This window comes from Tiliqua scincoides, chromosome 5 (assembly GCF_035046505.1).
Source record: "Tiliqua scincoides isolate rTilSci1 chromosome 5, rTilSci1.hap2, whole genome shotgun sequence".
NCBI classification, from domain to species: Eukaryota; Metazoa; Chordata; class Lepidosauria; order Squamata; family Scincidae; genus Tiliqua; species Tiliqua scincoides.
This window is the reverse complement of record NC_089825.1, coordinates 74,613,256-74,627,546: the sequence shown is the minus strand read 5'-3', so window position 1 is coordinate 74,627,546 and position 14,291 is coordinate 74,613,256. Positions and strand designations below refer to the sequence as shown.

The 14,291-nt window shown below is 42.6% G+C and overlaps 1 protein-coding gene across 5 annotated transcripts in view; it reads left to right on the top strand.

The window, feature by feature from the left end:
• The window catches only part of EIF2AK3 (eukaryotic translation initiation factor 2 alpha kinase 3), a 58,865-nt gene extending 52,006 nt beyond the window's left edge, over positions 1–6,859 (top strand). For all 5 annotated transcript variants that reach the window (XM_066627606.1, XM_066627609.1, XM_066627608.1 and 2 more), the window contains 3 exons: positions 2,027–2,128; positions 3,753–3,815; positions 5,862–6,859. In XM_066627606.1, coding sequence (XP_066483703.1) covers positions 2,027–2,128; positions 3,753–3,815; positions 5,862–6,026 — 330 coding nt within the window. In that variant the 3' untranslated portion in view covers positions 6,027–6,859. The remainder of the gene's footprint in view (positions 1–2,026; positions 2,129–3,752; positions 3,816–5,861) is intronic.
• Positions 6,860–14,291: the final 7,432 nt, after the last annotated feature.

Here is a 14,291-nt window from a genome sequence, read left to right as displayed (position 1 = left end):
TGAAGATCCCCCCCTTAAGACAAACCAAAGCAAAAAAAAAAAATTGTTTTGCGAAGCACGGATCATAAAAATTCGTTGTGCGAGTTACTAAACTTCGCAAAACGCTTTCGTTCTGCGAGTTTTTTGGTGCGCGAGGCATTCGTTATGTGAGGTACCACTGTATAGTTAAAAACCCACATAAATTAAGCTTCTGAACATAGCTCATTGAAACAAATGAGCAGCAGATTGAAACATAAGAAGGTATACAGGTCTAAAATATATTCTTTTGTTTCAATCTGCTCAGTATTCAACTGCAAAAATCTAACAGAAAGAGGAAAAGGCAAGCCCTTCTTTCTTCATAGAGAAGGCAACAGAGCTTCTCTTCTTGCCAATTGGGTTTTTTTTGGTGCAGCACCTGTTCTTACCCATTTCCCACCAAAAAGGAATTAAAAGATCTTAATTTTAAAGCTGTGGCTTGAGGAAAAGGTATCTTTGCTCTAACGGATCAAAGGTTCCCAAACTGGGGTGTTGTGATTCCCCAGTCAATGAATCTTAGTTGCTTGCCCTAAAGGGGCAAGGCGATAGTGACTGTGGCAACACAATCATACTGCCCCTGGAAACAAAAGGGTTTTTTCCCCTACTTACTAGGGAGCCTGCAACCCGCTCTGCAGGTCTCCCTGCACCTCCAAAACTGCTGAACAGCAAAAAGGCACTTCTGGTTTTCATCACAAAATAGGAAGTGGCTTTTTGTTGTGTGTATTTGCAGTATGAGGCACGGGGAGGTCTCCAGAGGGGATCGCAGGCTCCCTGGACATGCCAGAGAGCCATAGCACTGCCAAGTAAGTAGAAAAAAACCCTTTTGTCTCCAGAGATGGTGTGGTCATGGAGATTATTTTGCCAACCCCTCTCCTGCAAGCACTTAGAGGTTCCCAGACTGTCCCTGAGAGTTTGGGAACAGCTGGTTTAGAGAAATGTCTGAGTGGAAAGCCTGCCTTTGTATTTTAAACTGAAGAAATGTATGAGGAAAACTGTTGTTAAGCTGACTAAAATGGCAGAGCTGTTAAGAGAACTAGTGAGAGAAGTGCCTATCCTTGAGTTTATGTTCCCTTGCTGATATAGCCTGGTGTCTCTGTAGTCACCAATGCAGTGGGGACATAGCTACTGAAAGAAGTTAGAACTAAGCCAGGATTTTCGGTTCAGATGTTGAGACAAACCAGTTGAGACAAACCAGTTGAGACAAATCTGGTTAACAAACCAGTTCAAACCATAGGCTCAGATCATGAAATATCATGATAAACCATGGATAATTGAAAATCTCAGTATGGACAATTAAGCCATGGTTCTGTGTCATATCTGAACCAGGGCAATATGAGCCCATTGTTTGACAAAACAATGTTTTTGTGTTGTCTTGCCCTCAGCCACTATTAGTTTTGTCCTCAACTGTAACACAAAAGTAATAATGTTGACCCATACGAAATTCTGAAATAAGCTCAACACATGCATTAATACTTCAAACTGCTATATGCATGCTAGGTGCTGTTTTTCAGATTATTCTTTAAAAACTAAAGTTTAAATTAAAATTTTGGGGTTTTTAGCCCAAAATATGGGAGAAAGAAATACCTTAAATTTTAAAGAATATTTTAAAGGGAGTTATTCTTGCTATCTTCAAGTGTTTTCAGGCAACATAGACTGTAAGCATTAGGTGTTGCTGTGAATGATGTTTTCAAGTTGCTATAGCTATGTAAATAATACAATACTAAAAAATGCTACCTATACAAATTCTTCCTCCTTTGTTTTGAAGCTGGTTCAAAGTGTGCAAAAGGAGTTTCCCATATCCTTCCATTTTGTCACATGTACAACTTGCCTGCAATTATATGGTATACTTCAGAGAGGCAAGCACTTCCCATTTTCAGTTGATTGGAATGTAAAGATTGAGCTTGCATGTCAAAATAGGAATGAATAATAAATGTGGGCTTTTATGTACCAAAATGATTCTGTTGTTGCTGAGAACACATCTGATCACTACTTTCTATCTTGAATTTTCCAGGTCTATGGAAATACTTATTCACACAAAGTTGACATCTTTTCTTTGGGTCTGATTTTGTTTGAGCTCCTCTACCCTTTCAGCACTCAAATGGAAAGAGTCAGGGTAGGTATGCTCCTGCTAGAACTCCTATTTCCTCAACTTTTTGTGTTTCAAGGAACTCTCTTAAACTTTAGCAGTAAGAAAGTTGGATTTATACCCTTATGAAGTGCAGGCAGCAGGCATGAATACTCTGGCAAAGAGTTGTGGGTTTGTGTCCGTGGAGGAACTACGATTATATTAGATCAGGGGTGTCCAAACGTTTTGGTGGGAGGGCCACATCATCTCTCAGTCACTGTGGGGGGGCCGGGAAAAAAATTAATTTACATTTAAAATTTGAATAAATTTACATAAGTGACTATATTTGAGATGGAATTTATATGAATGAATGAAGGTCTTGCAGTAGCTCAAGGCCTATAAAAGGCCTTGCACAAAGCAAGGCCAGTCTTTCCTTCACTGCCACTTCTGCATCACAGACGTGAAATAGCAAGTAGTGGAGGGAGCCCTCATCCCACAGCTCAGGTGAGAGGTTGAAAAGTTGTCCTCACACTGAGACCAGTTGCGTCGGGCCAGCACAGTCTCCAGCAAGTCTCTGGAGGGCCAGAGGTTCATTGGAGACTGGGTGCTCCCCGCGGGCTGGAGCCCCTGAGGGCCGCAAGTGGCCACTGGGCCAGGGTTTGGGCACCCCTGCATTAGATCATGGGGCACCAGTTAAATACTGCTACAGAGTTTTAGGAACCCCATGAGTACACTTGTGTAAAGGTGTTGTTAACTGTTCCAAATTTTCCTGGAGACTTGAAATTGGGCACTAATTCTAGCTGGTTTTCATGTTGGCTTTTTGTATATCAAAATGTTTGCACCTGAATTTTGGAAGTGTGTAAGTATTTTCACTGTTAGGTCCTGATACTAAAATCCTTCAGAACAGGTATATCAAAATGGAAATGAGTGTTTACACAGCTATTCTTGCTGTTACTCATTCTCAAAAAGGCATTTGTAAGGCTGGTATATGTGTAGTAGACCAGAAACATCACAATTGTATTTTTCCTGGCAGTCATTAGTTTTGGTTGGAATATACTCTAGGACAGCATTTTTAACAGGTGGTACACGATCTGTTGTCCAGTGGTATAGAAGGGGGAAGGGGCCGTGGCACCTGGAGCCATGACATCACTTCTGTGAAGAAGTGACCACTCTGACCAAAGCTGAAAAGTAGTCACAATGCCCTGTTCTGTGGCTGCTCTGAGCTTTGCCAAGTCGCTGCGCTCTGTTCTCATGAGCGTTCACGAGACCAGATGACTACTTCATGAAGCAGAAGCATAATGACTGCTTCTTAGAAGTGACATCATGGCAGGTTTTTTAGATATTGGTGACACTTAAGACAATAAGAACATGAGAAGTGGTACATCAGGAGAAATAGGTTGAAAAACACTGCTCTATGATCTATTCTTCCACTAGAGGGGGCCAGTCTTCTGTGTTAGTGAATGCAACCAGTGGCCTTGCGAACCCTTTATAAAGGATCTGTATGGTTGATAGAACTAACTTGGCTACCTATATTTCAGCTGCCATGTATTCTTAGTGTTATGGAAAATTACCAATATGAAGTAGTATAAGATTTCAGGTTAAATCATGCAGGTGACATAGTGGACACTATTTCAAATTACCATACAAAGACTTTTTTTAAATGTTGTTACAGACATTGAGTGAAGTAAGGAGTTTGATATTTCCCCCACTGTTCATTCAGAAATATGCACAGGAGGTAAGTATACTTCAAGTATACTTCTACTTTTGTCACATCTTCAATTTCCAGTGGTTACTTGCTAAGTGGTGTGTGAGAAGAGTAGGTCTATGTTCACTAAGTCGCTCTGTAGCGAAGAAAATCCACAATTCTAAGTAGATTTAATCTGTGGGAAGCTCTTCATAGCTCATTGGTAAACCTGTGTATAAAAGCTTGATCACTAATCAGAACATATCTTTATTAAGCTGAAATTTATAATGCCAAATCATATTTTATCCGAAACTTGTGATTCCAAGGGGGAACTTTCTAAATTGCAAAACATGTGAGAGTTTATGTTAATGAAAGAGCTGTAACATCCTGCAATTTAAAGCTGTTTGAAGCTTAGAAGGAATTTCATTCTGGGTTCAACTTAATTTCCCATATAAGTTTGTTCTTCTAACACAAGAACAGCATCAAAAACCTGTTTAAAATGTTGATAATCCTGCCTTTCTTTGTACATGTTTTAACCATAAAACATCAAAGAACAATTTATAAAGTTAAAATAAAGGAATATAGTTATAAAATTCAGCTGCATTACAACTTATACATGGTCAGAAAGCTTGACGGAACACAATAGATTTTTACTTGATACATGTAGAAATGCAGTGCAGTCATCAGGCAGTTCATTCTGGGAAAGGTGTTTCAGTTGTGGAACTGCAGCAGGTCAGGTCCTACTTGCAGTAGTCACCCATCTAATCAGGGTGGGTGAAGCAGGATCTGTGTGATGATCCTGAATGGGCAGTTTCATCATGTAAGATAGTCTTTTAAATACCCTGATTCAGAGCTTTGTAAGGCAAAAGTAGCACTTTGGGTATAGCCTGAAAGGGTATTGGCAGCCACTTGTAGGTCTTTCAGTGTTGGAGAATACTGTTAATCTTTATCCTAGTACAGTGGTGCCTCGCATAACGAAATTAATTCATTCCGCGAGTCCTTTCGTTCTGCGAGTTTTTCGTATTGCGAAGCGCGTTTTCCCATAGGAATGCATTGAAATTTAATTAATGCGTTCCTATGGGCAAGAAAAGTCAGAACAAAGTCAAATTTGGTTTACAAAGTGTTTATTAAGTGCTCTTTAAAGGCATACATACTGTACTGAGGATTTCAAAAATGGGGGGGATGCTGAGTGGGGAGCTTGAAGGCTGTAATCCTGTGCACACTTTCCTGGGAGCAAGCACAATGGGACTTACTTACATAAACTGACATGAAGATCCTCCCCTTACTAGGGTGGACGGGATAATAAACTGACATGATCCTCCCCTTACTAGGGTGAATGGGATCATAAACAGACTTGAAGATCCCCCCTTACTAGGGTGAACGGGATCATAAACTGGCATGAAGATCCTCCCCTTACTAGGGTGAAGGGGATCATAAACTGACATGAAGATCCCCCCCTTAAAACAAACCAAAACAAACAAACAAAATTCGTCTTGCGAAGCACGGGTCATAAAAATTCATTGTGCGAGTTACCAAACTTCGCAAAACGCTTTCGTTCTGCGAGTTTTTCGGTGTGCGAGGCATTCGTTATGCGAGGTACCACTGTATTTTGTATTTTACATCTGCCCACATGCTACAGTCCCATTTTAGATCATAAATGGAATTTACAGAGAATCTCCTTACAGCCTGGTTTCAGAGATTGACAGCTCAATCCTAACCAACTTTCCAATGCTGTTGCAGCCATGCCAGTGGGGCATGTGCTGTGTTCTGTGGTGGAGGTGCAGTCATGGAGGGCTCCTCAACATTTGTTCCCTTACCTAGGGGACTGCATCGTGGTTGCATCAGCAGTTGAAAGTTTGGGCTATGTGTGATATTCAACATTCAGACCATTTTGTAGAATCAAATCCAAGTTATTTATTCCAGTGACATATCTTCTTCATTGTTATAAAAAAAATTATCTCTAGAATATTGTAAAAATGAAAATTGCCACTCGGTGAATCTATAACTATATAACAGTTTATCAGTGGTATCCTTTAGTTATTGTATTTAAAGATGGAACTGGGCAAGTGAAATCACAGTGTGTTGTTTTCCATTTAGTATGCGATGGTAAAGCACATGCTATCCCCAAGTCCCACAGAAAGACCAGAGGCTGCAGACATTATAGAAAACCCTTTATTTGAAGATTTGGAACTCCCAGCAAAACCAGTAATAAGACAGAGATCACGGACAATGAGTTCAAGTGGAATTAAGCACTCAAGATAGCAAAGTGGGACGCAGTTGTTATGAGCACACTCAACAAGTCCGTATGGTTACTCAGCAAAAGAAACTAGGATCAAGCAAGATTTTTGGAATATTCATACTCTTGAACTTTATTTTCTCATGTCATACTTATGCACAAAGTTATGAGCAAGCCAAGAGTTCATATTTAATGTTCTCAGTCCTCTTGAAATGAATGACTTCCACATTCTATTGTTAATTCTAATTTGGCCTATTTAATTTCTTGTTTGGATCATGTAAATACTGTCCAGGAAATTGGGGGGGGGGGGGAGAAGCCTAATGTAAATAGAATTAAATTCTGTATTTTTATAGAACAAATTTGTCTCAAAGCCTGATCATATGTCCCAGTTTAGATTCTCAAGATGTGAAGATTGAGATTAAAGCTTAAAATAGAAAAACCTCTTTTATTCTGTCCCTGGAGGTTAATTTGCAAAATGAAAATGTTTTTATGGTGCAAATTGTAGTTTGTTTCTATACAGTGATCATTATTGAAAAAAGTGAAGATGAAAGACATGGCGATAAAACAAATTGGTTGGATATGGATTTGAAATGCCTTAGTAAAAAATTAAACATTTACTCAAAATGTTGTAATTCTTGGAACATAGCATCTAATATAATCCTGCAGGCTTATAGTGAACTCAGTCCTACACATTTCTTTACTAGAATAAGTTGATTGCCTAATCATGAACCTTTTTCCTCATTGTAAATATGTTAATTTTTATTTATAAAATTGTAAGATCAATCCATTTGGGTTGGTGGTGTACAGTATGCACTCAAAGCAATTGTCAGGTGCATTTAATTACTGTGACTTCTTTCAAGTCTGATTCAATAAACTTTTATTTAGAAATTCTTGTCTTCCCTTCCAGTTGTAAGTTGTATAGTTACCTAGTTTCTCAGTTTTGGGTTTCTTCAGTCTCCAGAGAAGGTACCTGAAGGCAGAGGCATGATTGAGACATATAAAATTATGGATAGGGAGAAGTTATTTTCCTTAGCACAACATTGGAACCAGGGGACATTTGCCAGAATTGACTGGCAGGAGAATTAGAACAGTCCAAAGGAAATATTACCCAACACGTAATTAATTTGTGGGACACATTGCCTCAGGATGCTGTGACGGCACCTGGCCTAGACACCTAATTTGGACATATAGATCTCTAAATCAATGCAGGGAAAATCTATCACAAGTTACAAGTCATGCTGACTGTATCCAGCCTCAATCTCAGAATGCCAGCTGCAAAGAGTGACAACAGAATGCAGGTACCTTGTTGTCTTGTATGTTCCATGAGGCATCTGGTAGGCCACAGGAAACTGGACTAGATGAGCCTAAGGCCCAACCAGTAGGGCTCTTTTATGTTCTATTTGGGATTCAAAGTTGCCGTTCTGTACCCATGTTGAGGTGATTACCAGTTAATCCAGTGTTCTTCATCCCATGTGGCATGACCCCAATGGGATCGCAAAGCCTCATTTGGAGAGTTGGGCAGTTTTTCAAAGTCTGTGCAAGAGAGGGCTTGGATCTAATCCAATAATGGTCCTGCCTTCTCAAAACTGAGTTCTTGATATAATCTGGCACAGCCTTTTTGTGCTGTCTTGCCCACAGCTTCTGGGGCCTGCCTTCCTCAGACTGCTATCTCACAGGGTTGTTGTGAAGACACAAGTGATAGGGGTAAATAGGGTGGGGGGTGGGGGTGGGATGAGCAGATAAGAGTCCCAGCAGGGGACAGGATCAGTGGTGGTTTCCCAGTCTCATAGAACACTGAGTTAACCTATACTAGACACCCAGTTACATCCCCCATCACATTGGGGAACGCTTCAGAGTCATATGCAGTCTCTTAAGGTACACTGGAAAGGGCCACTGGAGGAAGAGGGGTTCAAGAAGCAGAAATGCACACATGGCCCTTTGGAATCTGGCCAATTTTTATTTTCTCTAGTAGTTCCAGGTGCCTCAGTCCTTGCTTGTGGGAAGCTCCTTCTCTTGGACACAGGCAGGATCATGTGATTGAAGAGGCTCCATGGGGAGGGGCTCTCCATACCTTGCTTTGTTGTAGGTTGATCATTCTCTGCTTGGTTCCTGCCTATTGTTCTTATAATTTTATTCCTTTGTAGCTTGGCTGACAATTTCCGTTCCCTGTCTTGGTTGGTGGGGGGTGCCTACTGGGAGGCCTCCTTCCCTTGCCTTTGTCTTTCTGAGAGAGACTGAAGCCCTTTCTGCAATTTGCAGTAGCCTGAGGCCCCTTTGCTTCAATCCCCCCATCTCAGCAGTAACAGGGCTGGCTATCACTGTTCCTGCAATAAGTGACAGGCAGCCCAATCCTGAGCTGCTGGGCATGTGGGGCTGCAGCGGTGCTGAAAATATCTACTGCTGGATCCAGCATGCCCCAGGCAGCAGCTTTCGTCCCCTTCCCAAGGGTAAAGTGAGTAGCCCCACAATGAACTTGATTCTACAATGAACCAAAAGTCGGGGTAGAATGAAGCACCTTGGTGTCGGGCAGCGAGCCTGACACAGAGGCTTAGGAACCAGTGGAGCAAAGCTCCACCAGTCCTGCCTGCCTCCTGTCCTGCCCCCTCCCCTTGGCATGCCTCTTCCCTGCCCTTTTTAATAATAATATAATATACAGTATTTATATACCGCCTTTCTTGGTCTTTATTCAAGACTTTATTCAAGGCGGTTTACATAGGCAGGCTTATTAAATCCACGCAGGGATTTTTACAAATTGAAAGAAGGTTCTTTCTTTCAAGAACCACTACATTCAAGGTGTTACACTCCGATCTGGTTTAACATTCTGGCCTCCATCCTCCCACGCTCCGAGCAGATGGAACAGCTCAGCTGCAGCTTGCCAGCTGCTTCAAGGTCGCACGGTGCCGGTGGCCTCGAACTGGTGACCTTGTGGATGTTAATCTTCAGGCAAATGGAGGCTCTACCCTCTAGACCAGACCTCCTGCCCACCTACCTATCCACTGCCTGGTGATCCACGTGACTGCCAAGTGGTGGAGGCCCAGTGCTCCACTGGCGCTAGCCCAGTGCTGGGCTAGCACCAGCGCTCCACCAGTGCTAGGGCCTGCAAAGTGCCTTATGGCACGTTTGCAACAAAGTGTATCAGCAGTGAGCCGGCATGCGCTCTAAGAGTGGGTCCTAAGGCTACAGGCTCTGCAATCCTTCCCTACTTCTGGCAGAGAAGGCTTCAAGAGCAGTAAGAGTTGCAGGCATCCAAGCCTGACTCCCTAACATTGACAGGAAAGGTCATGTCACAGGCTCTGCACATGCTCCATGATCAGTGGACTGGGCAGTGCCAGGACACAACCTATGGCTTGCAGCTCCATTGTGCGCGCGTGCCCCCCATGAGGAGGCATAACCCAGGAGCTGTTTCGCACAGCTTTGTTTTGGCATCATGCATGGCATCATTTGCATTTGGCAAATGCAAGGCATCATTGTTAGTAGCCTCTTTTGAGCATTCACGCCTTCCATCTCATCACACACCAAGTAGTGAGTGCTAAGGGCCTGGTGATGGGTACCTGCATCCCCCCCAAGAGGATTTTTTTGCTTCAGTGCCAAATGCACAGAAAAGAGACCAAATGGCTTCCCCCATTTCATATCCCTCTCACTCCAGTCATCTGCTGAGGTTCCCTTTACACCATGGTACCAATCATCCTCAGCTTGACTTCTGACAATTCTTCCTGGAGTGGCAGACCCTAATGTCCAGGCTAACTTGGGCTCCCTGTTGGTTAATCTAGTACTGAAGTACAAAAATCTATGGATGGGGGCAGGGGGAATCTGATCCTACAGGAAATCCTAATCCCACCAACACATATGGGTGGGACCAAACACCCTAGAAATGAGGACAGCAGCAGTTTGTACCTGGTAGATGGCAACCAAGTCAAGATGGCTATAAGACCTCCTCCAGGGCTCTGCACATGCACTTGCTCTCACACACTGAACAATAGATGTATTTTAAAAGACACAAAGTAAAGGGCTATAAGAAAATTGGCCCTGTGACAGTGGACACATTAGGTGAATCAATGCAACAACATATCCTAATTTGTTTGTTGGTTTTTATTTTAAAAGCACAATTATAAAGAATTCAATCTATAGGTTATTGATTCTCAGTTATATATATTGCTCAGTTGCTTTGATAAGTACAGGTATGTCACTAAAATCTACTTATGGTATATATTAATATATATATATATATAAGTTAAATATAAACAATTGCTTGTATATATAAAAAAATCTTCAGAGTCCCACACCAAATTTCCATGGCTGGTATCCTATGTTGCTTGTAGAACTTCGGTCAAAGAAAAAGATATCTGTTACTGGAATAAGTCCTATAAACATATATTTCCAGATGCTGACATTTATGGCTTCTGTGTTGGAAATGAATGCCAAATTCTGTATATTTAGGAAAGACGAAAAAAGAGAGCTGCTTTTCATAGAGTGCATGATTAACTTTCATGTTAACGTGAAATACTGTTGTTGTTGTTGTACATAGAGAACCTGATTCTATATTTATTGCCATCCTTAATAATAGTTGGAGAAAAGAAGAGATTTTAATTTTCTTCTCTCAGATTCTAAGGAGCTGTGGCGGGGATCCAAGGAACTGCTTTAGATGAACTCAAGGCCTGGTATGCACAGAGTGGAATTTCTGACTTCCAACAGTGTCCCCAGTGCCATATTTTGTCCCCCTCCCACTTTTGAAAGTTCCTTCAGTGTCAAAAGTATCTTGCTATGTACAGAGGTGGGAGTGCTGCTCTTTGAGCTCATTTTTTTTTTCAAATCGAACTACAGTGGTACCTCGCATAACGAATGCCCCGCGCAGCGAAAAACCCGCAGAACGAAAGTGGTGTGCGAAGTTTGGTAACTCGCATAACAAATTTTTATGACTTATGCTTCGCATAATGAATTTTTTTTTATTGTCCTGGTTTGTCTTAAGGGGGGGATCTTCATGTCCCTTTATGATCCCGTTCACCCTAGTAAGGGGAGGATCTTCATGTCACTTTATGATCCTGTTCACCCTAGTAAGGGGTGGATCTTCATGTCCCTTTATGATCCCGTTCACCCTAGTAAGGGGTGGATCTTCATGTCACTTTATGATCCCATTCACCCTAGTAAGGGGAGGAACTTCATGTCAGCTTGCTCCCAGGAAAGTGTGCACAGGATTACAGCCTTCAAACTCCCCACTCAGCATCCCCCCATCGCTCATTCACCCTCTCACTGCCCCATTTCCTTCACGTTTCCCCCCATGATCACGGCAAAAGCAAGCAATTGAGTGCAGCTGCTGTGTCCTCCCCAGCTTAGAGCACAATCCTGCGCGTGTCTCCTCAGAAGTAAGTCCCATTGTGCTTACTCCCAGGAAAGTGTGCACAGGATTACAGCCTTCAAGCTCCCCACTCAGCATCTCCCCGTTTTTGAAATCCTCTGTACAGTATTTTAAAGAGCACTCAGCATCCCCCCCCCCGTTTTTGAAATCCTCTGTACAGCCTTTAAAGAGCACTTAATAAACACTTTGTAAACCAAATTTGACTTTGTTCTGACTTTTCTTGACCATAGGAACGCATTAATTAAATTTCAATGCATTCCTATGGGAAAACGCGCTTCGCAAAACAAAAAACTCGCAGAACGAAAGGACTCGCGGAACGGATTAATTTCGTTATGCGAGGCACCACTGTACTTGAAGCTCATGTTTCCAAATTGTAAACGCATAATTTTCTTTCAACAATTTGTAGGGTTTCCAACACGAGCTGATAAGAAATCATTTTAAAGTATTTTTTTCAAATTCTTTAATTGAAAACATTTAAACAACCTGTGTTTCCAGTATTTTCCATGATAGCCTGTGTTTTGTGCAGGGATGTCACTTGTCTGTAACATTGTTCTTATATGCCCTCACTTCCTTTAATCTTTCTCAGCATCATAAAGTCCTGCACCCACCACCAACATAATGGGATAAAATTAGCACTTACCATATCCATAATGACTGCAAGGGATCCATATGCATTCTCAATGGGCTGCATTCACTGCTATTGGAGTCTGGGAGGGCACCCCTTGGGAGAGATATGGTGTAGGCTTTATTGTTGAACAGAGAGATGACCCTGGGTTCCGAGATTTCCAATTCAGCTTCCTCAAGAAAACACTGTAGTTGTCCATGTATTCTGACATCCAAGGGTTCCTATATGGGGAAAAATAAACCTGTAACAGCTGAATATGAGGACAACATGAAAATTAAATTATTTTGTGCAGGTCTAACTCTGTGCCTAGGTTCAAGCACACCAAAGAGACAGTCTTCTGTTTGCTGTGATCTCCAGAACTGACAGGGAGGCACAAATTAAGCATAGTTACAGTCAAGAGGTAAAGTCTGAAAAAAAAGGGTACCCAGGTGTTCTCTTGTGCTTCTTGCCGGTGGAATTTCCTTCCTAAACTTGCAAAGCCCAAGTTTCTTCATTTCTGGAAGAGGACTTATTAAATTTGCGCTGACTTTTGGTAGTTGGGATTAAAATGTTATAAGGGTAAAGTTTTGATGAGTTTGATTTCATTAATTTCCTTTTAACTATTACCATATTGCCAGAAGTCAGCCTGACCTCTGTGTGGTGAGAGAAGGTGTGTGTACCTGAACCTCTGTAGAGGGAAGTGAGGGAGTAAGGATGAGTGTGGAGTATGAATTACTCAAGGGAGAGGAATGATACCACTATCAACAGAATAATGGGGCCATGGAAGATCTGGCAGTAGGGATCAGGCAGTCCATTCCAAGGAAAGGAGGGTCTATCATAGACAGACTGTCCCTCTTTCCAACCCTTCCCTCAAATGACAGCCTTGGTGATAATTCCCTGGGTCTGAAACTGCTGCTCCTGAATGCCAGGTCAATGAATAATAAAACCTGACTCATCTGAGATTTAATCCTATATGAGGATGCTGATCTGGCATGTATTATGAAGACCTGGTTGGATGCGATAAGTGTGTCTTTTCCAGCTTTGTATCCACCAAGATTCTGGGTAGTACAACAGCCATTACTATAGGGATGGGGGAGGGCTGCAATGGTCTATTAGGAATCCATCTCCCTTACCATGTGCCCTGTCTGGCAATCCACTAGGTTCAAATGTGTGTCACATTGGAAGAGTGGGACAGGATTGGGATTCTGCTAGTGTACCTTGTTGCCTTGCAAGGTACATTCGACATCCAGCTTGCTGCCCAGCATTCTCCCTGCCTGAGCTGACTGGGTTGATCTTGAACGTGGCATTGGAGTCCCCCCACCTATTGGTATTAGGGGACTTCACTGTTCATGCTGAGGCCCCAGGGGCAGATCAGGATTGTATGGCTGCCATGATAGTCATGGGCTTGTCCCAAAGGACCTCAGCTCAAACTCAAGAGGCAGGAACTTGTTGCACCTGGTGTTTACAGCCAGATAAGTGGATAGTGATTTGAATGTAGAGGAGATTAATATCACTCCAATATTATGGACAGAGCACTTCCTCGTAAGGTCTAAGCTTGTTGCAGCCTCTTAACTCCTCAGAGGCAGAAGACCATATTGCATGGTTCCCTCGTGCCCCCCCCCCCCACAGGAGACTAACAGATTGATTTCTTAGGGCTTTGGTGGATTTTCCAGCTGCCAAGGCTTGTGACTCATCTCTGGTTGTAGTCATTCTCTGGAACATTGTCAGATCCATGGAATAGATCACTCCTGAGCAACTTCTGCCATCTCACAAAGCAGCTCCTTTATTTTCCAAGGAGCTATGAATGATGAAGTGACAGGATAGACACATTGAGCGACCATGGCAGAAGACTCATGAAAAGTCCAATCAGAGACTAGAGTTCACTTAAGAGCCTGTGGTGGTGACAGCATTCTGCTCTGCCATCATCACATCTGTGGAGAGCCATTGCCCAGCATGGCTGATGCCCAGGAGGGGCTGACCAAAGGGACAGAGAAGGTAGTATATTCATCTTGAGGGGCTACCGATCGCATTAAAATGGGTGGTGGTTCATTCCCTCCTGAAAAAGCTCTCTCTGGCAATTCCACTGTGTTGCATAATTACCAGCCAGTCTCAAACATTCCATTTATGGGCAAGGTTATTGAGCAGGTGATGGCGTTGCAGCTCCAGGGGGAGTCCTGGATGAAGCGGATTATCTGGATCTCTTCCAATCTGGCTTCAGGATGGAGACATTCTGGATAGGTGGATGACCTACTCCAAGGACTAGACAGGGGAGTACATCCCTTTTGGTCCTGCTGGACCTCTCAGCAGCTTACTGCACCATTGAACTTGATGTCC